At 39.9% G+C, this 22,998-nt stretch overlaps 2 protein-coding genes across 2 annotated transcripts in view; one reads left to right on the forward strand and one right to left on the reverse strand.

Annotated features, from left to right (window-relative positions):
- Positions 1-22,998, reverse strand: part of LOC308392031 (uncharacterized protein) — a 297,183-nt gene that overhangs the window by 76,295 nt on the left and 197,890 nt on the right. The gene's annotated exons all lie outside the window — the stretch shown is intronic.
- The window catches only part of slco3a1a (solute carrier organic anion transporter family member 3A1a), a 37,517-nt gene continuing 16,860 nt past the window's right edge, over positions 2,342-22,998 (forward strand). Inside the window, exons 1-2 of the mRNA XM_080861945.1 lie at positions 2,342-2,986; positions 8,062-8,518. Of these exons, the coding sequence (XP_080718071.1) occupies positions 2,828-2,986; positions 8,062-8,518 (616 nt within the window). The 5' untranslated portion in view covers positions 2,342-2,827. The remainder of the gene's footprint in view (positions 2,987-8,061; positions 8,519-22,998) is intronic.

Raw genomic sequence — 22,998 nt, forward strand, 5'->3', positions numbered from 1 at the left:
AAACTGTGCGTAGACCCGTGCAGAAAATCCTGACAGCCTTTACGCGATATTTTGTTTATCGTCCTGTTTATTTCCACACCATCATTATCACATTATGTGGTTACATTACATCATAGCCACTCCATTACCTCGTGCCAGAAATGTTGAGCATGGTAATCCAGTGATAAAGGTTGGAAAAGGTTGTGCAAACATCACAACTCCTGCTATATGTTTTAGCAAGGCAGTGTTAAAGTGATGCAACTGCAAGGTTTAGCTGATTATTACCACATGCGACACCGTGCCTGTGCTGTTTTTGCACTTACAATCCGCCTGTGTGTGTGTGTGTGTGTGTGTGTGTGTGTGTGTGTGTGTGTGTGTGTGTGTGTGTGTGTGTGTGTGTGTGTGTGTGTGTGTGTGTGTCATCCTGCCAAAATGTGGTCCTGGCGATATCTTCTATAGTAAGAAATACCAAAATGATGATTTGAAGTAGTGTTTGAATACCTCTTTGTGTTTCAGTGGAATTTTTTTTCCTTGGTGTAACATGGAAGTTCACAGAGTCACAGTGGTGTGGTGGTTAGCACTATCACTTGGGTGAAGGTTATGAGTTTAAATCCAATCTGGGTCTTTCTGTGTGGAGTTTATATATATATATATGTGACCTGTCCAGGATGTACCATCACCTCTCACTCCTTTGACAGCTTGTTCCAGCCAACCCACAACCCTGAGTTGGTTACGCAGAAGAAGATGGATCACAGAACTTTAGAATAAAGTCAAATTTGAAAATGTAAGCTCAGGGTTGGTAGCAGAGCATATGCTAATTGATTCCGATTCACAAGATATAAATTTGACTTTGCTATTTTAAACCATATATGCATACATTTATAGCCTGTCCATAGCACTGATGCTGTATAGGCTATACACGCATGTCCAGCAATTTTCTTAATTTATAATGTATTTGTAAATTCTCAATAAGTTGTATCTTTGTCTTTCATTTTAGAAATGGATTTAGTGTCACACTTGCTGTGATGTCATTACAAGATGATTTTTAGTTTTATTATTCATGCAACTTCTTACAACTATTTTAATGATTGGATAACTATTTAAATGGCAATTCTTGAGGCTGCTGTCACTTTGAGTTAGATAAAAAAGCAAACAGATGAACGCTAGCTTCCCATAAGCACTACAAACATGTAGGAAGTGTGTCATAAAACTACAGTTCCTCACATGGCCACTAGAGGAAGGCTCTTAAAGTATATTAATCCCCAAATTTAAAATGGAACAGCTATTCCCAAACTCACCAGTGCTGTGGCACACTTAAAAACCAGAAAATCTCAATCTTACATTTTCACTCTAATTAAAATACAAGAGAAATTGGTATATTTCCTTGAATTTTTTGTGTTAAGTTATAAGCCCAATATGTGAGCCACCTGCAAATTAGACACAAAAGTCAATACATGTGTTGTACATTTAGGTCAGAGTATTGATTAATAGCACAAGCTAACCCCCTTATATTGCCAGTTTTATCTTTTTTTATATGAATAAATGTATTTATATAAATATGTAACTGTACATTATTATTACTTTGGACCACCTGCAGTACCTTTGTGGCCCACTATGGAGCCCCTGCTAGCACTTTGGTAATCCCTTCTTACTGTCTGCTCACTTTAGCTAATTATTTGTTTGTGGCAACTGTAAGGATATTTGTTTTAAAATAACTGACCTATTACAAGTGTAGGTTAGAGACAGGTGGGTTTCATTTCTGTCTTCTCTTATACTAAAAGACAGTCTAAGAAGTTGGCTGCCAGGTTTGTCCAACATGTATATAATTTGTAGCCTGTTTTACATGATCGAAAGTTAGAACTGTATTACTGAAGTAAATTAGCGATTCTTGCTACTCAGTTTAGCTAGCCAGCTAAGTTAGCTTACAGCTTCTACAACTGCTGGTTTAGAAAAAGGGCACGAGATGGCGGTAGCTAAAATGCTTAACTCTGAAGCCTGTTAAAGTCCTGGTCCGTTTTTTGTCTTTATATTCTATTTCTATATTTTAATAGTACTAGTATAAAGTATGGCGTGTCAACCATATTGTATTCTTCACTTCATTTGCATTTTTCTTAGGTAAATTACTTAAAACTGTAGTTGACAAACGAATCGGTTTAGCAGCTAGCCTCAAACCAGCAAAAACCACATAAGAGTTTATGGTGTGAGAAGATGGCAATTTGTTATAGTTAAGTGTTTCTTAAACACGTGTGGACAGTACAAGCACGAGGCCCTACAGGACTACTGTAGTAGATGTAAATTGAGCGGAGTCGACGCTTCTCTGCAGCGCCTCTAGGGCCGCACTTGTGCTCGCAGAGGAGGAGAGTAGTACAGGGAGGTGGGAGCGCGGAGGCAGGGCAAGCTCTGTGTGAGTTAGGGATAATGACAGACCGGCACGGCCGGAGTTTAGCAGAAAAATAAGAACCTGGTGAGCAAAATCCAGAGCCGCCGCGAAAAACCACTGAAGTCCGCGGCGGAAACATGCGATCTGACAGGAATCTACGTGTCCGCGTCTCACTTGTGCCTTTGCTAACACCTTCAGGGAGTTCACATGTTTCTGCGCGTCGACAAGGAGGCAATGTTTAGACGCAGACGAGCGACGGAGCCCCGCGGAGTTTGGATGTGTGTTTGGTAGCTTGTCAGATGAAAGAGTACAGTTTGTTGAATCGAGAGGAACGGCGCCAAGGAGCACCCCGAATGTAGCCTCCAGGGGAAGCGAAAAGCGAAACACTGTACCTGCCAGTGTGTGCCTTTGGTCACCCTGCTGTGTGTTTCGATTTCTCGTAGTTCTGTGAGGCTAACGTAGGAGAGGATGCAGGTGAAGAAGCAAAGGGACCCGGACCGGAGCGGCGGGGACATGCTGGAAGCAGACGGTCCCCGCAAAAACTCCTCGTGCTTCTCAAATATCAAGATATTCTTAATATCGGAATGCGCCCTGATGTTGGCACAGGGCACCGTCGGAGCATACCTGGTGAGTACAACACAACCCGAGCTCACGCAGGACTCGGAGTGCCTGCAGTGTGAACTGAGACCCCACTGCAGTGGGGGCTGCTCAGATCTGTGTTTACTGGGACTAGGCTATTGCATTTGGGGCTTTTCCTGCTCTGCATGCTTTTGACTAATGCAGCAGAACAGTGTCAGGACAGAAACCTGCCTTCTTCTCAGTAAAGTCTGCCCTTTAGGATAGTATGCCCTTTACCACTCTTTTGCTTGTGTTTTTATTGTGAGGAAAACCTCTATAGCTACTTTTCACTCATGTCTAATTTATCTCTAATGTGTCACAACTCAAACTAAATCATCATTTACCATCCATTTACCAGAGGGTGACTTTAAAACTCTGGTAAGCTTTAGTAATAATAGCCTAAACATATTTAGGATGTCAGAATTTGGCTGCTTTGACCCCAAATGACATTCAAGGTCAAAAATTTCCCCTCCATTACTTAAGCTTTCACATTTACTATTACTCATACAAATAAACTGTTAGTATGAGAAATAACATAATTAACACCTGCTTTCTTCTGATGAATCTTTGAAATGTGTCTTGGTGATGATGATGATGATGATGATGATGATGATGATGATGGAGTGTTACAGTAAAATTTGAACACAGGAATGCCTAATATAGATTTTGTTAAACAAAGCTCCCTGAAGTGCTTCAAATTTTTCCTCAAAGGGTCCCAGAGGATCTTTCACAACCTCGGGCGAACCACTCTGAACATTTAGTTTCAATATTAGCAGTGTTTATTCTCCAAGAATCACACTGATTTCTCAGCTTGCTTGTTCAATTATTAGAGTAAAACCCTAAATATCTTGTCCATATTTGGAGTGGAACATCTTATCTTAACTCTTACTGAACCTGCTGAGCATCAAGCATCCTGTGGCCCAGCAACAACAGAGTACAGTGGTGCCACTCGGGAGTCGCTTACGGGGAGGAGGGGGGTCTTTTTCTTCACTGTTTATTTCAGATTAAACAGGCATTTGCAGTTTTTTTGTAGTTTATTGGCACTGGACACCTGTTTAAACAGGAAAGGAAAGATAGACCTGCAGGTGAGGTTTGGAATCATTCACTTAGTGCCAAGCTTTTGGGCCTGTTTTTGTTTGTAAAACCCACCGAGCTGATTTACATGGAATATCATTTACTCAGCCAGGACTGAGGTACCTGGCTTAGTGACAGTCTAATGAGCTGGTGTCGACCTGTATGAGCTAATGCGGTGTCTGATTGGATGAAGGTGCTTAGGAGTGTTTACTGGCAGCAAAGGGGCAAAATTTAACTATCACGACCCCCTCTGATTTCTGTGAGCTGCTTACAGCACAAGACACTTACAGTAACAGCACGCTGTGCCTCCTGATTTAGCAGCTTGACTACAGGGGAACGGTTAACCTGCACAAACACATGAGAGCACACATGTACGTCTGCAGTCCGTGATTTATTAGGCCTGTTCTTTTTAGTTGTGCAAGTGAACAGAGGGAATTAACGGCTTTGAGTCTGAAGCAAATAATGAAAGATTGTTCTAGGCAGTCGAGTTCAATGGTCTAATGCACATTAGGGCTATAACTTTTTTCTTTTCTTTTCCTGTCATTACTAGGTATGTTACAATACTAGACTAATAGTACAGACCCAAAGATATTCAGTTTATGATGAGATATTATAAAGACATATAAAAGGCTAAAACCAGAATATTTCCATTCCTTCTGCTTGGTAAAATGACAGAACTGATTTATTAATTGCTAAAATAGCTGAAAAATGAATTAAATTTTTTGATTCACTGGATTAATTGACTAATCATTTCAGTTTGGTGGACATAGAGTTTGAATCACAGTATTACAGGAAACTAAAGTCCTGGCTTACAATCATGCCAAAGCTTTTTAACATAATGTATGTGCACTCAGGATATGGGCTTTCAATAGGTAAACAAACAGCAACTCATCTGAAGTATGGCCATTTAAGCTGCTCTATTTTGCCGTGGTTAAAAAGGTATTTTGTTGCTGCCTTTTGATATCAATAGATCACATGCATGATGAATATATTCAAACATCCATTAAATAGTGATGCCTGATTAAAATTTTAAATTTAGGGTGTGGTGTTATATGTAAATCTATAAATAGAAAGCATTGGTCAGTTTTTGTATGCAGGGCCCAAGAGTTCAAAATCTATTGCTTATGTTATCACTTCTCACAAAACCACCAAATCTGACACTTGAAAGCTTTGAGCTACAAAGTGCAACAACTGAACCTCAACAGTGTTTGTCTTGGCGCTGCAGGCCTGTCACACCAAGTGTGTTCAAACACGGAGGAAGCCCAAACATGGCTGTCCTTTTGAAATCTCAGTACTTATATAATGTATTATATAATACCTATAATGTTTTAACATAAGGTTTTAGGTGGGATCTGATTTGTTTAGTAACTTACCAGACATTTTTTGGTTTACTTCAGCCATTTTTGTTGATTGGAACACGAGTATAACCATTAACACACCTGTCAGATATCAGATTCTGTGAAAGTGTAAAATGTTGTTTTGAAAACTGCAGTACATTTCTAAAGAAGTGTTCAAACTATGCTATACAAGTTATTTAAAAAGAGAAAGTACTAACTAAAAGTTCATCTCTTTGCCCATGTCCTAAACTGTGGAGGCAGCTTCTTTTGGATGCCACTAACAGAGCTCTTTAAAAATAACCTATGCAGCCCTGTTCGAATACCTTTAGATAACCTTCAACCTGCTGTAAGCCACACCTCATAAAACAGAGTGGATTCCATTCTAATAGCAGAAGCTTAGTTATAAACAGTTGCTCTCCCATCACAAATAGCACCATTTCTGCACATTTACATCAATGCTGAACCTCAATGTGCAGAAGTGACTGTCAGCAGTGAGCAGCTTTCTTCTGCATGTTGATAATTAAATGCCTGGTCAGTACATCCTGAGAAAAATTGTCTCCTCATGCTCACATAAGGTTTGCTCTTCTCATATTTGATGGGTTGTCAGCATGACGAGGTTTGTTTTGTTGCTGTGAGACAGATTAAACATTTCCACAGTCTGAGTTGTGATGCGGAGAAAATGTGGCTTTGACCACTGACCATTAAGCATTCCTCTCAGTTTTTCCTGTGTATTTTATGCTTGTAAGTGAAAAAACCGTGATGGAAAGCTGGTTGTTGAAGTCAGAAACGTGTTGAACCTGCAGACCAGAGTATGACTCATCCAGAGGGTTTCCACTGCTCAAACTGTCAGTCACAGGTGCTGACTGCAGGCTCTCGATAATGGGATGAGATGATGTGGTGGCTTTATTCCCTCTGTTTCAATGTTAATGTCTGCGTAGAGCTGCAGCTGTTATGTTAACAGGTTGTTGGGGCTCACTATTGTTTCTAACAGCTGGGTAAAACAGGATTGAGCTTAGATCCCAGCTGGGCAGAGCCAGCCAGGCATAAATGCAGCCCATCTAGTGAGTTTGCATTCCCGAGAAAGAGCCACCCAAGGGGCAGAAACGTCATGACTCATTCTGAAGTTTTCAATCCAACAAACTTCACTGAAGGACTCCGGCATGAGCCGCTCCCAACAATCATCTTCTCCGCACTTTGATAAGTAGTGAAAGAGTCACTGCAGTTGTGTTCAGAGAAGTGCAAAAATGACCTGCTGTCACATCTAACTTCTAAAAGTCACAGAAGACAGCTTATTTTAAACCCAAATGGCAAAACAGATAGACTGTATAGCATTGTTTTTTTTTGTTGGAAGTGACAGTCTACGCACCTGTTGTGTAGTAAGTATTGTGCACAGGTAAATAAAGTAAAGATAATGCACCCAGTAAACCCACAGATACAGATTGCAGTTCAATTTCAGGAGAACACAGTGTGTTGAGCTGTCACTGAAAGGACAGCTGTGGAGGAAGTGAAGGTACTAAATACAAGAAAAGCTGAAAATATATTCTATGTTCTACTGTTTAAAAATATAAAGCTGATGCTTCACTGTGATTCCTCCTGCAAACCAAACACTTAAAATGTACAGCATCAAGGTAAGGAAACATTCAAGTGTGTTTGCATGACGGACGAAAAGAGCAGTTTTCCACATTTAAGCCTTAAGCACAGAGCCTCTTGGAGCCACAAAGATTATGTCTGCATTAAAACTGCTTATAAACCTAAATCAACTGTGTACATTAAATCACCATAATTGGAAAAGAAATGTGTAAAATGCTCCAGCAGCAGAAACCACAAGTTGACTGGTGGGGCCCTCTTTTCAGGGGATGTTTGTGTTAGTAGGATCTTTTCTTTCTTTTTTTTAGTAGCTCAATCAAAACTCCTTCATAGTGGCAGTTGGGAAAAGGGAAGTAGTTGTGCCCTTTAAAGGACAGTTTGAGCCAAATATATAAATAGCATTTTATACTCTCTAAAATGTGCCACTGTGGTTCACATTGCTCAGAGAGACTCTTCCCACAGATCCGTCTTTACTGAGAAATCATGGCATGCACATGTCTAACTAAATTTAAAGTGTTAATTGTCCGTCTCTGTATATCCTGACTATAAATGTGGCCTCACAGTATTTATTCCCTGACCTCTGAATCGTATCTGACAAACAGGGTTGCCAAAAAACTATCCTATACAACCTTTCTGTTGTGTTTGCTTTGTTTAGAAGTTACTGGTAAGCTCTAACTCTTGCTCTGGATGACAGCTGGTGAACAAGAGAAGCAATGAAAGTAAATGTTGCTGTGCCCAGCTAATCAGAAACAGAGGCCTGTTGCCTGGGAGGAGCCACGGCGTGGAACATCTGAACAGCTCGTTATTCAGGATGTTCCAGTAGAAAGGCACACTTTAAAGCAATGTGACTGATGATGATGGAAACACGTGATTTATAGCAGTGCTTGAAAGAATCAAGCACAGGCCCTATTTAGATCCACTAATAGTTAATGTGTGTTTTTATGTTTGAATAATCATGCTTCCTCAATGGCTCTTGTTTTAAAATCCAGATATGTATTCGACATTTTTTTTTTTCTTCATTCCACATTATTCGCATGGCCCCACATTTTACTTATTTGTTCCTTTTTTTTGTCCTCTTGTTTTTAGGTGAGTGTGCTGACCACCCTGGAGCGGCGGTTCAACCTACAGAGTGCTGACGTCGGAGTGATAGCCAGCAGCTTTGAGATAGGCAACCTGGCACTTATCCTGTTTGTCAGCTATTTTGGGGCTAAAGCACACCGGCCCCGTCTGATCGGCTGCGGTGGCATCGTCATGGCACTCGGCGCTCTGCTCTCAGCTTTACCCGAGTTTCTAACAAATCAGTATGAGATAGGGGAAGTGTGGAGGACTAATGAGGGTCGGGATTTTTGCTCCAATAGTAGCAGTTCAGAGGCTCAGGAAGCGGAGAAAAATGTATGTGACAACAAGGCCAACACCAACATGATGTACCTGCTGCTGATCGGAGCCCAGGTCCTGCTGGGGATTGGAGCCACGCCAGTGCAGCCCCTGGGGGTCTCCTATATCGATGATCACGTAAAGAAGAAAGACTCCTCACTCTATATAGGTGAGCCATATTAAAAATTCTTAGGGTGTCATCAAAGGAAGAAACGTTTTGCTCTTTTTGAGCAACACATTGATTTCCCGAGGAAATGAAACCTTGTGTGTTTGTTCATCGCCATCAGGTCTAATGTTTACATAGCTTAAGTCAACATATTATGCATGTGCACTTCTGCTGCACACCATCTCCCTTTGTTCCCAGCGCAGGCCTGTTCATGTGAGTGCCAGGTGAGCACATCTTGGAGCTGTTTAATCTCCATTGCAGTGGTTTAAGTGGTAAAGAGGCCAGAAATGGGTGAAATGTGTCGGTCTGCTGTGTTTGCGCTCCTCTCTCAAATCCAGGATGCTGCTGATGTGGCTAGGTTTAAGGTGAATTCAGAGTGCTTTCTGTGCAAAAGTGTGAATTCACAGTAGCTGTTTAGAGATTAGAGAGCAACTAAATCTGAGGCCTTACAATTTGTAAATTTGACTAGTAAGGTTCTTGATAGATATATATAGATATATATATAGATATACATACACACACACACCATACAGAATTGAAAATAAGTTTTTCAGTGTATTCATTTAAAAAAAAAGGTTTCATTGACTTACAGTTATGCATGATTAATCTTTCCCTTTACATGTAAACCACAGGCAAAAATCCCAATCAGTCTGTCTCTATGTTTTGACTGGGCCTGTAATTTGTTATCCAGATTGAAACATCAACCTTTGATAGAGTGCATGAGATGTGTCTGAATAGCAGGCAATGTTTGTTACCAGTGTGCAGCAGAGACAATGAGAGCCTGAATGTAGGATGAGTTCAGGCTGGTACACACCCTTCCTGATACATTTGCACAGCAGCGTGCTGTGTGTCACTCCAATACAGATGTGACCTGTGGACAAAGCCAGCAGTGTGCTTTGTAATCTCATGGCCAAAGCTGATGATCTTGATTGCCAGTCATTGTGTTTATTTCAACGTGTTTTTTTTGTTGTTGTTTTTTTTAAAAAGCACATTGTCAGGAGCTCTATGATTTCAAACAGAGCTCAGAGTATCACAAAAGGCTTTAACATTTTCGCACCACAGTGTCGATGCTTGTAATCGGTTTATAGTGGGAAGTGGACTGTGAGTGATTGAAGTTTGGTAGGCACAGGGGGGGAGAGATTTGGTCCTGCCTTCCTCTGATAAGCTGCTAGGAGAGCTGGAGGAAAAACAAGCGGTGAGCAGCGAGGAACAATGTGTTATTGAGTCGTGCTCAGCTGATCGTCCTAATCCTTCTGCTGCAGGCTTGTCATGTGCCCCCAGCTCCATGAATGGTGTATATTGTCTGAATTTCCTTTCATATTTTGTTACATTTTTGGATTATTCATTCAGTTTACTTCAGCAATAACAATGTTGAGAAACACACCAAGTTGTGTTTCATAAGTCTTTGTTGTTCTTCCACTGTGTTTGGTTATTTACTGCACATTAATTAATTTTAAACAGGTTCTGTGGCCAATGTCTTGAGCTTCAGTTTCATAGTTCACTTTAGCTCCCTACACACCAGTAAAGATCATCTGTGTAGAAAATGAATAAAAGCAGAATACACACTATACCTTAAATTGGCAATAATAGAAACAAGAGATTCTTTAGTTTCTTTTATTGACACATATACATACATAATAATCAAAACACTTGGTTTAATAGATCAAAACTAATGACACAAGTAATTTACAACAAGCAAAAACAAAGTAGAGAAGTAAAGATGGCAAGGATCCATCACTTTGTGAAATAATTAATGAAAAAATGGTTCAGCAGTTCAGCTTCCAGCTTCTTCTAAGCTGGATCATATGGATCATAGACCATCAAGTGAACATAGCAAGATTATTTAATTTTAAAAAAGTGCTTTATTTAATACTTTAACACCTTTCCAATTCTAATCTTTTTCAGGCTATTTAACCTCTGCAGAAAGGTTTGCAGAGAGTGTTTTGATGGGGAGTTTAGGCTTGGTTTTTAGGAAATGTTCATAACATAAAGAGCACGCCTTTTAATTCTTTAACAATAAAACCTTACTTTTAACACATAGTTCTCACAGCAGTCGCAGGCAGATGTGTTAGCACACACAGTAAAGCTTCCTCTGCAGCCACTGCTGTCTCATTTTCAGCAGAATGATGATACATTAAGACTTGGACACGTTCACACTTGCAAGTGTTAACAAATAGTCAGGATTTAAAGCAGAAGAAATATGTTTTTACGTATTGTTTAATTCACTATCATATCATTTTAAGCTCAGCCCCAGTTTGAAAAATATCGGCACAATTAATGATCCTAATCTGTAAGTGATGGTGTTTTTATCTCAGCACAGCTGTTACCCGTCACTGTTGTCAAAGCATATTTCCACCCAGTGATGAGTTATTGTTAAGGTCTGAACTAAATGGCGAGGTGACGAGCACATACCTTTGAAGAGGGCAGGTCTCGCGCCATGTTCAGTACAGTGGTTCAGGGAGAGTGTAGCATAGAGGCCTGGAGAGGAGTCATAATTACAGAGTTAGGCAGGAATGCCAACCAGCCAGCAATGAGGTGGGTCTGACTGGGCCGGAACGCTCACGCATACCACACAGGCCTATGAAAAACAACTCCTCGAGAGGCTCTGCCTTCCTACTTTTACTGTGTACACTGCAGCAGACATGTGTCTCTACTCTTTTAACAACAACTGTAAAACACACTAAAGGCTGGTCTGTTGTGACTCTTCAGAGAGCTTTTTGGTCTCTTTCTGATTATAATATGTTTTCTGTCATTGTTAATAGATTTATTTTTTTTTTTGCTAAGCCTCCATTGGTAAGTGGTAGGCTACATGTTCTACTTAAAAGAAAGTACCTTAGTGTTCTGAAGAAGTCAGTTTGAATCACGTTGCCACCGCGGAGTCGAGCATCATCAGGTATTTTATTGGATGCTGTTGTCTTGGTTTGTTTTCCAGTCTAGATGTAGCCACTGGTCGCTGGCCAAAGGAAATAAATATGAATGGCAGATTGCGTCAACAGGATCTCTATTCCCACTGCTCCATGACCTTTCATTATTCACTTCTAATTTTGGCTCTTCCCACAGGACCCCCAACTGCATAAATACAGTGTCCAGGACAGTCACACAGAAGCCTCTAGAGCTGATGTTGTGTGTCTTACTGACTTCACACAGCTGTCTGTTTAGGTGTCAGACGTTTTAAACAGCCTCTGATTACGTCATCGTAATGTAAAGCATGCGTTGCCTGCAGTATAGTACACACAAGGGTTGAGTGGAAGTATGAAATGGATAAAAAAAAATGATGTAGTTATTTTAGGATAATGAATCAAACTTCCACTTCAATCATTTCTGGAGCTAGACAACTAATATGGCACATTCAGGAATAAATTTGTAGGTTAAAATTATTTATATCATTCACAGTGCTCATTATCTTTGCAGTTCAAATGTCTTTGTCTGTCTGAATAGTGAGAGAACATTTGTATATGCCCTATTGGCCACAGTCATCACTGAAAACATAATGAAAACACTATTAGGAAAAGCAGTTTGTTAGCTAGCAATCTGTGGTCTCCGTGATTTAATCTGCTAACAAACATCACAGTCTGTGATTCATACAGTTATAAGCACAAATTTGTTCTCAGTCTAAGCTTTGGGTAGGGAAGTTCCTGGTGACTAATTTCCTAATTGGGTAAATGGGAGGGAAAAAAGTCGGAACAAATCTACAAGTCTAAAAGTTACAAATAGTCAAAATGGAGTTCAGTTGAACATATATGGTTAAATATTGCATGTATAATCACAGACACAGTAATAGATTAGTTTGCTGAGTGTGGTTAATTGGCAGTGCTAGCACCACAGATTATATGGCTGCAACCAACATCCTTCTTTCCCTGCAGGAAAGCTTCCTTGCACCTGTATAGAAAGTGTTTACGCATTACTGTAGTGATTATAAGTTTTGGGGTGGGGGTTTCTTACGGCCTACATACAAACTTTCCTTTACAAGATCAATTCTATCTTATTCTATGCCGCTAAACTGTGGTGGTCTGTGTGGCTGTCACCTGTCTTACTTTCCACTTGTTGTTTGTGTACAACTTCCTTTCACACAGAGAGGTGTTTCTGTCTCCTTTTGACAAAGAGCTGTGGTAAACTTTCACAGCCACATCATACCAAAGAGACTTCTACCTGGAAAGTCTTTAAAAATGTGTTTCCTGTCTTTGTACTTTTCTTCCAATCACTTTTTTGTATTTTATCTTCAGCCCTCATTATTATCTAGGGCAAAATGTAGTGCTAATTTATTCAAACCTACATATTTTACCATTTTTGTTTACTTTAGCCCCTCAGAGATAAATTTAGCTTCAGGTTTGTTAAGAAAATTGTTGAGTGGTTGCAGTGACAACGGTCTCGGAGGGATCCTCGAGAAGCTTGTCAACATTCCTCCTAAAATGCTTTGAATCCAAACCACTGCTGTGGTATGGCGTTTATATAAGCTACTTAAAGTCGGCGCATGGTAATGTCATCTTGAAGGATTAGATCCTAAATGGGTTTTTCCATCCATGGTATAAGCTGCATGCAAAGTTTGCCTAGCAACAGAAGTTTGGTTTATCTCAAGATGATAAATAGGGTTGCATTAACCTTTCATCAATGAGCCGCTGCTTCCCTGCATCACTGTAATGAACACTATCTGTCCGCCATATGTGACAGCATGCAACCGTCTGCTGCTCTACAGGCTGATTGGCATAGAGGAGTTTACAGTGCATTGAGTTGCAGGCCCTGATACAGTGTACTCCCTGCTCAGTTACTTCTACTCTGGTTCTAGAGGCTATAGAGGGCAATGAACACGAGATTATCTTGTATCCAACCGGTCAACAACATGCGGTCCTAGAGCTAATCACTAATTATCCCTGAATACTCTGAGTAGCACGTCAAGTAAGAGTCAGAGAGGAAGCAAGGAGACATAGTGCAGAGCAGTGGGAGTCTGCACCCTTAACAGTGCTCCAGTTTTGGTAAATGGGGAAATCACTATAATTGATTAGCAACTTGCCCTGAGTGAAAGGTTCGTTAAATTTGTGTAAAAGGAGTTGTTTGATGCAAGTCTTCCGCCATTCCTGCCTCTAATGAGGTAATTTCTCAGTCCCGTGCAGCGATAAGACAAGACATACTGATCAGTTTATAGTTAGATTTTGCACAAGCTGCTGTTTGCAGACAATGAGAGCCAATTAAAGAGTTTGTTTATCTAGAGGAATCAAATGAGGCCAGTTTGAAAAATTATCTCATAATGTTTCATTAACCTCACACTGGTGTGAATTTAGCACAAGGGGTGATTTGTAAAATTCCAGATTTCTGCTGTGTAGTAGGAGCACTCGTCATCTAAAGTGAATCACCTCCCTGTCAATTTGTTGTTTTTGTATTTAATATTGCACTCATGCTGTGATTATTCCACTTTATATCTGGCTGGGCCGATTAGATGTAAAGATAAACAGTTTCACTTGTTAACAACTAAATTGTTGTAATTTAATTACATTTACAAAGTTTAAAAGGAATCAAATAAAAAAAACAAAAACAAAGGATAAACACCTTAAAATGTGTGAAAAATAGTGTGAGAATAGTGAGAGAAGAAACAATTAGCCAGTTAATGAGCATTCAATAGACAGTTACTATATTGACAAGGCTCTTTTACAGTCCTGTGCACCTTCAGAGCAACTCTACCATGCTAACATGAGTCCCATCCTTAACCTTTAAGATTAAGGTTTCAAGTCAGATTGTCATACAAAACTGAACAAACGGTTGAGACAATAGGTTCGTCCTTCTAGCTGCTTGTTCCCGACACTATCAGTCATGCAATACACATCTGCAGAGTTTGACCAATTTGTGACTGTTTTTTTTTTTATAGTTCCGCTGATGGTGAAAGACCTTTTACAGTCTGCAATTGCACCATCAAGGAGTGAAAAAAAGTGTACATTTGGCCTTTAAAAAATAGGTCAGATGATATGGATCATCACAGGATGGCATGATATGAAAGCCTTAACCTCTGTCACTGAAACCTACACAGTCGTACACTGAAGCTCCTGGCTGCAACCCATCTGATCTTATTATTAATTTTTTCATTATTATCTCTATTGTATTTTTGGCACCCTGCTGTATTCACAGCCACTGTTTTGGTCTGAACATGCTTGTGACACCTTTTCCTCTTCATCACGAATTCCTGCCGACTCTGCAGCCAGGCAGTCTTCTAGAGGCAATCTGGGTCAGGCACCGTCACTGCTGATTAAAAAGGGGATTTTTTTTGTCATCCATTGAGGGAGGAGCACTGGGATAAGAGGTGGGATGAGACAGATCATAAACACAGCGGCATCAACAGACTGTTGCCACAGAAACGTCCGGTTGTTAGGCTTCTGTGTTTCTTTTTTTTTTTGGGGGTGGAATTTTTCCTATCCTGATGCAGTGATGGATACAGCCACTAGTCTGATCTTAAAAACAAAAATCACACACAGATACACCTTTGACTTTCCATACCTGTACCTGTCCTTTTTAAGAACTTTATAGCAAGCCCTCTCCTTGGACAAGGTCTTACATGGATTCACATGGCTTTACCACAAATCCCAAACCTCATTGATTGAGTGGTGCGTAAGTGGTTGCTCTGTGGGCTCCTAGGATTACACAGAAGCATGTTCAGCACTTAATCCCCATATCAGTGATGGCAGAGACTGAAGGATAACAGTGCCTAATTAAATGGACTCTGATCAATAAGTAGGCAGTAATCATAAGTGACTGTTGGACTCAGTCAGCCTTTATTTATTTCTCCAGTCCCACTGTGTTATGCTCCTTTCAATAGGTGTTGAATCAGAAGGCTTTCTGTGACACTGCAGTTTGATTGACATTAATCTGTATTAATATCTGCATAGAAGGATAATCTGAAAGGGACAAGATTTTGATTTAGCTTCGGTGTCTGTTTCTGATCATGTTTGAACAGGCTTTGGTTTCCTGTTGCTCTCCCTTGGAGCAAAATAGGGATTGTATAATTTTAACCTGAACAAGTTGCACTCCTTTAACCATTTGCTATTAGCAATTTAGCTTCTCCATTCATTAACAATGACCATGAACACTTCTTGGCCCAGATATCTGCTGGCTAAGGTGAAATTTTGGCCGTTGTCCTCAGAGGCTGAGTCAGCAAAATGGCTGATGGATTGATCATATCCTTCTCCAAAGTAAGAGTCCAGAGTGTATTGTATGATTGATTTCTGTGTTAAGTACTTAAAATTAATTTAAAAAGAAAGTTAAAAAAAAAAGACTTTTTGTCATTATAAGTTGAATGTCTTTTGGTTTTTGGACTTGGTTTTAAAAACAAGAAACACAAGTTAGAGGCTTTGAAAAAATGTCGTTAGTGTTATGTAACACTTATGTAATATTTCACACACCAAATGACTAAACAGTTATTAATAATACACAACAGATTAATCAGTACTAGCAGAAAGATTAAAAGTTTGAGTAGACTTTGTTTGTTAATGCTGTTTCTTAGTTGCACATGTCTAAGATGACCTCGCCCATCTAAGGTTTCATTTTGACTCAGACTGTAATTACACTGATCTGAGACATTAGTATAAGACCTAAAAGAGTAGTTTGTTCAGTCAGTCTCTTATCACTTACAGTAAATTCCTTCAGTAAGTAGTGAAATCCCACCTAAAGATGAGGTCACAGATGAGTTCCTCACAGTGCGTTGTACTAACTCTAAAATTAAGAATGAGAGAGCTGTGACAGAGTTTAGGGTCTGGATAGAAATATGATTTTAGACATTGCCCAAATGCTTTCTGCCTTTTATTTGTCCTCAAAACACTTCACTCATCATATCTTCCACATCAGTTCTCCTTTTCCGCAGGATGCAGCACAATTAGTGCTCCATTTTATTTGGTGGCGGACATGATGTTGTACACTTGGCTGTGTTTTTATGTGCCTGCTTCTCCCATCTTTCCGAGGAAAAAAGGAGAGATGGGCTGCTGGCATCTTTATTCTAATAATTAAGCCAAACCACCTGCTGAAGAAGCTGTTACCAGCTGCTGTCAGAGAGTCCAGAACCTCTCTGTGCTCCTCGTCTTCAATAGAGCAGCTGCAGCTCTCCAGCACAGACCATATATGCGCTGGTCTTTTTGCCCCTTGCCTTGATCCAAGCAGCCCACTGCTCAACAGTGGAGACTGTGTCTTGCACCGTCTCAGCTCCAGCGTCTAAAAGCTGATTACAAACGGATCACTGTATGACCAGGCTTCACTCTGTTACATTAACTCCTACACACCATCTACCCGTCATTCTCTCCCTCTGTCTCTTTGTGTCTGTCCTCCTCTGCTGACCCTGCGTTCACAGACTTTGCAGTCTGGCCGAGTCCTCTGAGCTTCTAGCGTCACATCAGTAGTATGTTTGAAAGCATGCCCAGTCTGCTTATGTAATCGTACAGCACAAAAAGACCATCATTATTGTTGTAATAGCATTCAAAGCATCCATTACCCAAATATTTGGAAATTGCTATCCTGCAATTTCCAGAAAAGGCCTTACTGATCATTATACTGATAATGGCATGGTTAACTAATTGGGAGTGTGGATTTAAATCCATAGGACATGAAACAAAAACAAATGCACCTCGGTCAGATCCAGCTAATACTGGTGCCATTTAGGTTAATGAGGGCTTTCACTGCTTCCTGGAACAGTTTAATGACATAAGGTTAATTGGACTCAAAGATTAAGTTACTGCATTTCAGGCTAAAGTAGCATACTGTCATTGACCTGGGAGGTGAAAGAAAAGACAGATTATAGACACACTTAGAACAAGCCTCCTGGATTATGAAGTACAACTGTATGTGGGAGGACCTCTCATCAGTGTTGGCTGTAGGTTTGGAAATTTGCCCTCTGATGCATTAATTTTTTGATTCTAAATCTTCAAAATGGGGCTACATGTTAAGACATTAGTCTGTGAACTCTTAGGGCGACCGTGGTTCAGGGGTTTGGGAAGCTCATCTTGTAACCGGAAGGTTGCCGGTTCAGTCCCCAGCTCTGTCTGTCCTGGTCATTGTGTGCTTGGGCAAGACACTTCACCCTACCGCCTACTGGTGTTGACCAGAGGGGCCGATGGTGCGATATGGCAGCCTCGCTTCTATCAGTCTGCCCCAGGGCAGCTGTGGCTACAACTGTGGTTTGCCTCCACCAGTGTGTGAATGTGAGAGTAAATGAATTGTAAAGCGCTATATAAATGCAATCCATTATTATTATTATTATTATTATTATTACTACCAATGTACTCTTGCCTCAGTGGTGAAAAGAAATACAACTTTTAAAAACAATCATTTTTAGCTTCTTTCACCTCTGGCTAGGCCTTTTTAAAAATGTATTTTCCATAGTCCAGCATGTATCTGTAAGGAGACACACAGGGTATGAACACACTTTTTTTTTCTCTCCCAAAAGGTTTAATATGATGGCCTCACTCTGTTTTATATAATGTATGAGGTCCAGATGGGGATTGTTTTGTTTTTGTTTTTTAGATTAAAAACGCATTTATTTCCATGACAGGACTACAATGTTCCAGCTCTGTCTTGTATCTCACTCGATAAAAGGCTTTTTCTTTTACCATCCCGCCGCACAGTGTTTTACTTAAATGATTTTTCTCTGTATTGTCATCCAAAGGGAAGTGGCAGCTCAGCTGTGCCAGCCTCTGAATTATAAAAGAGGATAAAGATTGTCTGACACAGATGATATATCATATAGTATATAGTTTTTATACGTCTTAGACATGTAATGGTTTGTATGAAAATAGTAAAACAATATATAATATAAGCAGGACAACTATATGTGGTGATTAATTTTTTAGTTTACAATATATCAGCAAGTGTATCTGACCAGCAACCTCAAACTCAGTGATATCCAGTTTTAGTTTATACAAGAGAAAATAAGCACATTTGAGATGCCTGAATATTTGAGGGTTTTGGTTTATGGTACAGTTAGTTGGGGGGGGGTTTGTTTTGTTTTGTTTTTTGGTGGTTCTCCTATATTATATAAAGAGTATTTTACTCATATACATTGATTAGTGTGTAAATACATCTAACAAACTTATAATTCATCCATTAATAATATGCAAGAGTGGGCGCTGGTTTGTGGAAGCTGCCAGAAGTTGCCTTGCCAACTTGAATACAGTGGCCGAGATGGACATCAGTATTTTGCCTAATTATGTTTTATATATGTAGCTCACGGTGTGGAGGAGAAGTGTTCCTGTGGCATGGAGGGAAATTTTTAGACTCGTATCAGGAGACAGTAGGGTGATAACGTGAGGATGTGTAGCCTTTCGCGAGGCCCTATTTAGGCCACGACCTGTCTGGGCTTAAATTGAGCCAGAGTCCAGATTAACGTGATGGGGTGTTGAGGGGGAAAAGTCCTGCTGGAAAGCTGGTGTGTCAGCCGTGTGGAGGTCTGGCCGTGTTCTGCAGTAACCTCCCCACTCATCCTCAGGGTCAGAATGCTAATAGTATTAAACGTGTCCTCAAGCTGCAGTTTCTGTGTAGCAACCATATGTCAGTCAGTGAAACCATTTCCACACACAAGCAGCTGTTTTTATATCAGATCCCGGCTGAGTGTGCGCGAAGGGTTGGTTTCAAATTTGACATGATTTGACGTAAGTGGAAGTTAAAGTAGGATGATCCTGATGTAATGGCATTTGAATGCGAGTTGAGAGCCTACTTTGAGCTGAGGCTTTTTATTTAGGTCATGGCTGTGTAGAGTTAACAGGTTATTATTGGGTACAGCTGACTAACAAACTGACTCTTTTTCTCTCCTCCAGCTTCAACGGAAAGTTGAAGTCAGTTGATCAGAAAATTGATTAAGTTCTTTGACTTTAGTGATTTTTTTTTTTTTTTTTTTTTTTTAATTCTCCTTCCTCTTGAATAAACCATCTAAACATCCTCTGGGATAACTAGAAAATAATTAATAGGCATTTGAAAGTTTGCAACTGTCTGGATTTTGGAAAGTTAGTGAGACTTCCTGCTTATCGCAAATGCTTTGACAAGTGATGGTGACGTTGATACTAAAAGCTGGGTGGGTAGAAGCTTTGCTTCCTGTGGGGAAGGCTGTCTTCTAATTCTGTTAGTACTTGCTTACGGATAGCTAAAGATTTGGTGACCATTAATCGCCTTTGTACCTCATCAAAATAGGTTTCACCTCAGAGGCGACTATGGCATGACTTACCTGTTAGCAGTAATCCTGTTGGCATGAGGGAGGCTGGGTTTACATAACAAAGATCAGTATAAGGTGGTGTCCCTCTCTTTGCATCTTTGTAACATGTGTCATACTTAATGTTTAAACCTTAACTTGTGTCATAACACAATTTAAGAACATGGACGGAAAAAAATTCTGGTCAAACAGATAAGACACTGCAAGCTCCTTTGTGTTTAAAGTTTTCCTTATCTTTTAATTATTTATTTATATTTTCAGAAAATTGGTACCGGTAATGAGTCATTATGGTAAAAAAAAAAACATCCTGCAGGTACAGCATGGCTGTCTGTGTTATTGGCAGAGATATGATGCAGTAAAACAAGACCCAGAAATGTTGTTACATGAAAGCGCTTGAGTAACTTTTTACTCCTAAATGATTCAGGACCTGATTTCTGGATATGCTTGCTTTCAAAGTGTTACAGGAAGATTGCAACGTCTTGTGAATTGCGTAAAATGTCTGTTTTTATTACAGCTCATGTCTAGATGGTGGTTGAAAAAGTCTGTATTTAGTGATGACAAATTGAAGCCACACACCAACCAGAGACATGATTCTGCTCTGAGGTCAAAGTTGGAACAACACACTGATGCACAGCCCACACATTTATCTAGAGATACACAATACATGTATTTCACAGCAGCCATGGTATGAAAGGTGAACTCAGGTGTTACTAATGACATTAATTAGGCTCTGTTCAGCTTGGGCACAGAGCCTTCGTTGATATGATTAGTAACACCTGTGTTTAGGGCAGGTGACAGCATTGAGTCCTCGTTGTTGCTATCATCATTCTTAAATTGAGCCTGTTGAGGTTGTAACTCTTGGCTTTTCCAAAGTTTGGTTAAATGTCAGTTGAAATCTTCCAATGTACCAGATAAAAGATTCTGAGATCTTTATGAGGACTCAGGAAAAGACACAAAGCAGGCTGTGTGCAGTAGCTGCCCCTAACTTACTTCTAGCTTGTAGTCAGCTGTCTGACCAGGCAAGAAGAAGGGCCATCAATTTGTGAATGAGGTGGGACAAAAGGGCAAAGGATTATTAAGACTCTTGGTGAAGTGTGCTGAAAGTTTCTTAAATTTATCTATCACAGCCCTTTAAAGCGAACTGTATTTTATGATTTTGCCTGTTAGAACAATAACAGCTAACCTCAGCCAGCTAGCAATGATTAACTAGCATGTATCCCAGGCCAAACAATCCTCCACCACAAAATGGACTGGTACTCAGCAGTCAAGTCATTACTCACATCTTGCTCGTAGCAGGTTGGACCCCCCTTTTTCCTTTCAGAAATGCCTCCGTTCTTCATATGATAGATTCAGCTAGGTGCTAACCACAGTTTCCTGTTCTCAGCTCTTAGGCGTGGCACCCAGTGTGGTCTTCTGCTGCTGTGTCCTATCTGCTGCAAAGGTTCAAGTGTTACATTCAGAGATGCTCTTCTGCAGACCCTGGTTGTAATGAATGGTTATTTATGTTACTGTGGACTTATTGTCAGCTGAAGGTAGTCCGATCATTCTGCCATCTCACCTCTGGCATCATAAAGGCATTTTCCTGCTAGAAACTGCTGCAGGATTTATATTTACATTTCAATATAAATCCAGCCATTCTACTGTAAACCCAGTAGATCAGCAGTTTCTGAAGTACCGAGACCTGTCCGTTTGGTACCAATAACTATGCAGCATTCAGAGCCACTTAACTCATCTTTCTTCCACATTCTAATGTGTGGTTTTAAGTATGGCAGGTTAGAGCAGGGCGATATGGCCAAAAATATATATCACGATATATATTTGAAAATTTGCGATAACGATATAACTGACGATATAATTTCTGCGAGACAAAATTCAACTCCACAACTTTACTAGCGCAAAAAAAACCCATCAATTTATTTTCACTTAAACAAGCAGCTGTTTTTTATGTGCATTAAAGCTATATAAACATTTAACAGTGCAAATGCAAATCCCTTGCTGAAAGTTTAACCAAAAGGCATTTCCAGTAGAAATGGGCTGACATATCCTGAGCATAGCCATGTATAATATCTACTGAAGTTAAAAAGAGCAGCTTTGCAACAACGTCATTGCTTTTTAGTTTCCTGTCTTCATTTATGTTGGAAGTGATAGCAGAGCTGTACGTTTGAATTTTTTCAGAAATCTCTCAGTCAGAACATGCTTTATCATGCTTAGGTAACTAGTGAAACTAGCGAGCTAACTTCCTGCTAACTTCTACAAAAAAATGTGCTTTGTTGTGTATCTGACAGACAAACACCAAACCAGTGAAGTTGCACCATTTTTAAAAACCAATTCTGGTTCATCCGTTTCACTCAACAATCCTCTTTCCCCCTTCTCATTCTCCGTTGCCGCCGTGCTTTTTCGGCCATGTGCGTATGAAAACAAAGGCACTGCGCATGCGCATTTCACCCATATTCTATCGCGATATTTCATTTTCTTATCGTTGCCTAACATTGTACCGGTATTACCGTAAACGGTATAATATGGCCCAGCCCTATGGCAGGTCAAGTCTACATATCTAAATGCACTGAAGATCTGTCATGTAATTGGCTGATTAGATAATTGCATTAAGTCAGTTGTACCTAATAAAGTGTCCAATGAGTGTATATATCTACTAAAGCCACATGCAGCCATTCAAACAGCACTTTGCTCTATGCCTTTAAGTGCTTTCTAACTATCTCACACACTCGAACTCAGACGGATGCATCGGAAGCAATTTGAGATTCACTATCTTTTCCGAGGTTGCTTGGGATCAAACCACTAACCCACTGATTAGTAGACGATTCGATCTACCTCCACTGCTTCTTGGTTAGATGATTTTAAAATGGAATTCATATACGGGAACTTTGTACCACACAACTATACAACTGTTATCTCATTAATAGTTTACTTCAGCCCTGGACTGTCACAACACTTAGCACTCTGTGTACACCAAGTCACTTTATTACACTGTCCACTGCTCTCTGTTATACTCAACCACTTTAATTCCATCTGACATTAGCTCTGCTTGTTTTTCATGCAGCCATTTTTATTGTGTTATCTTGCTTTATTGAATCTATTAAGGCATTTTTTGTCTTCGTAGAGCCTCTTTGTTCTACATATTCAATTTCTTACATAGTGTTTTGTTGTGTTTCTTTTATTATTATTTTTTACTTATTTATCATTGTACTTTATTTAGAATTTTATTGACTGAACTCTTTTATTTTACTTTTAGAAGGTCAGTAAGTAGAAAAAATATTTGGTGTAATTTCTATCTTATTGGGCTATTTAATTTTTTTGC

This window comes from Rhamphochromis sp. 'chilingali' (assembly GCF_963969265.1).
Source record: "Rhamphochromis sp. 'chilingali' genome assembly, chromosome: 2".
NCBI classification, from domain to species: domain Eukaryota; kingdom Metazoa; phylum Chordata; class Actinopteri; order Cichliformes; family Cichlidae; genus Rhamphochromis; species Rhamphochromis sp. 'chilingali'.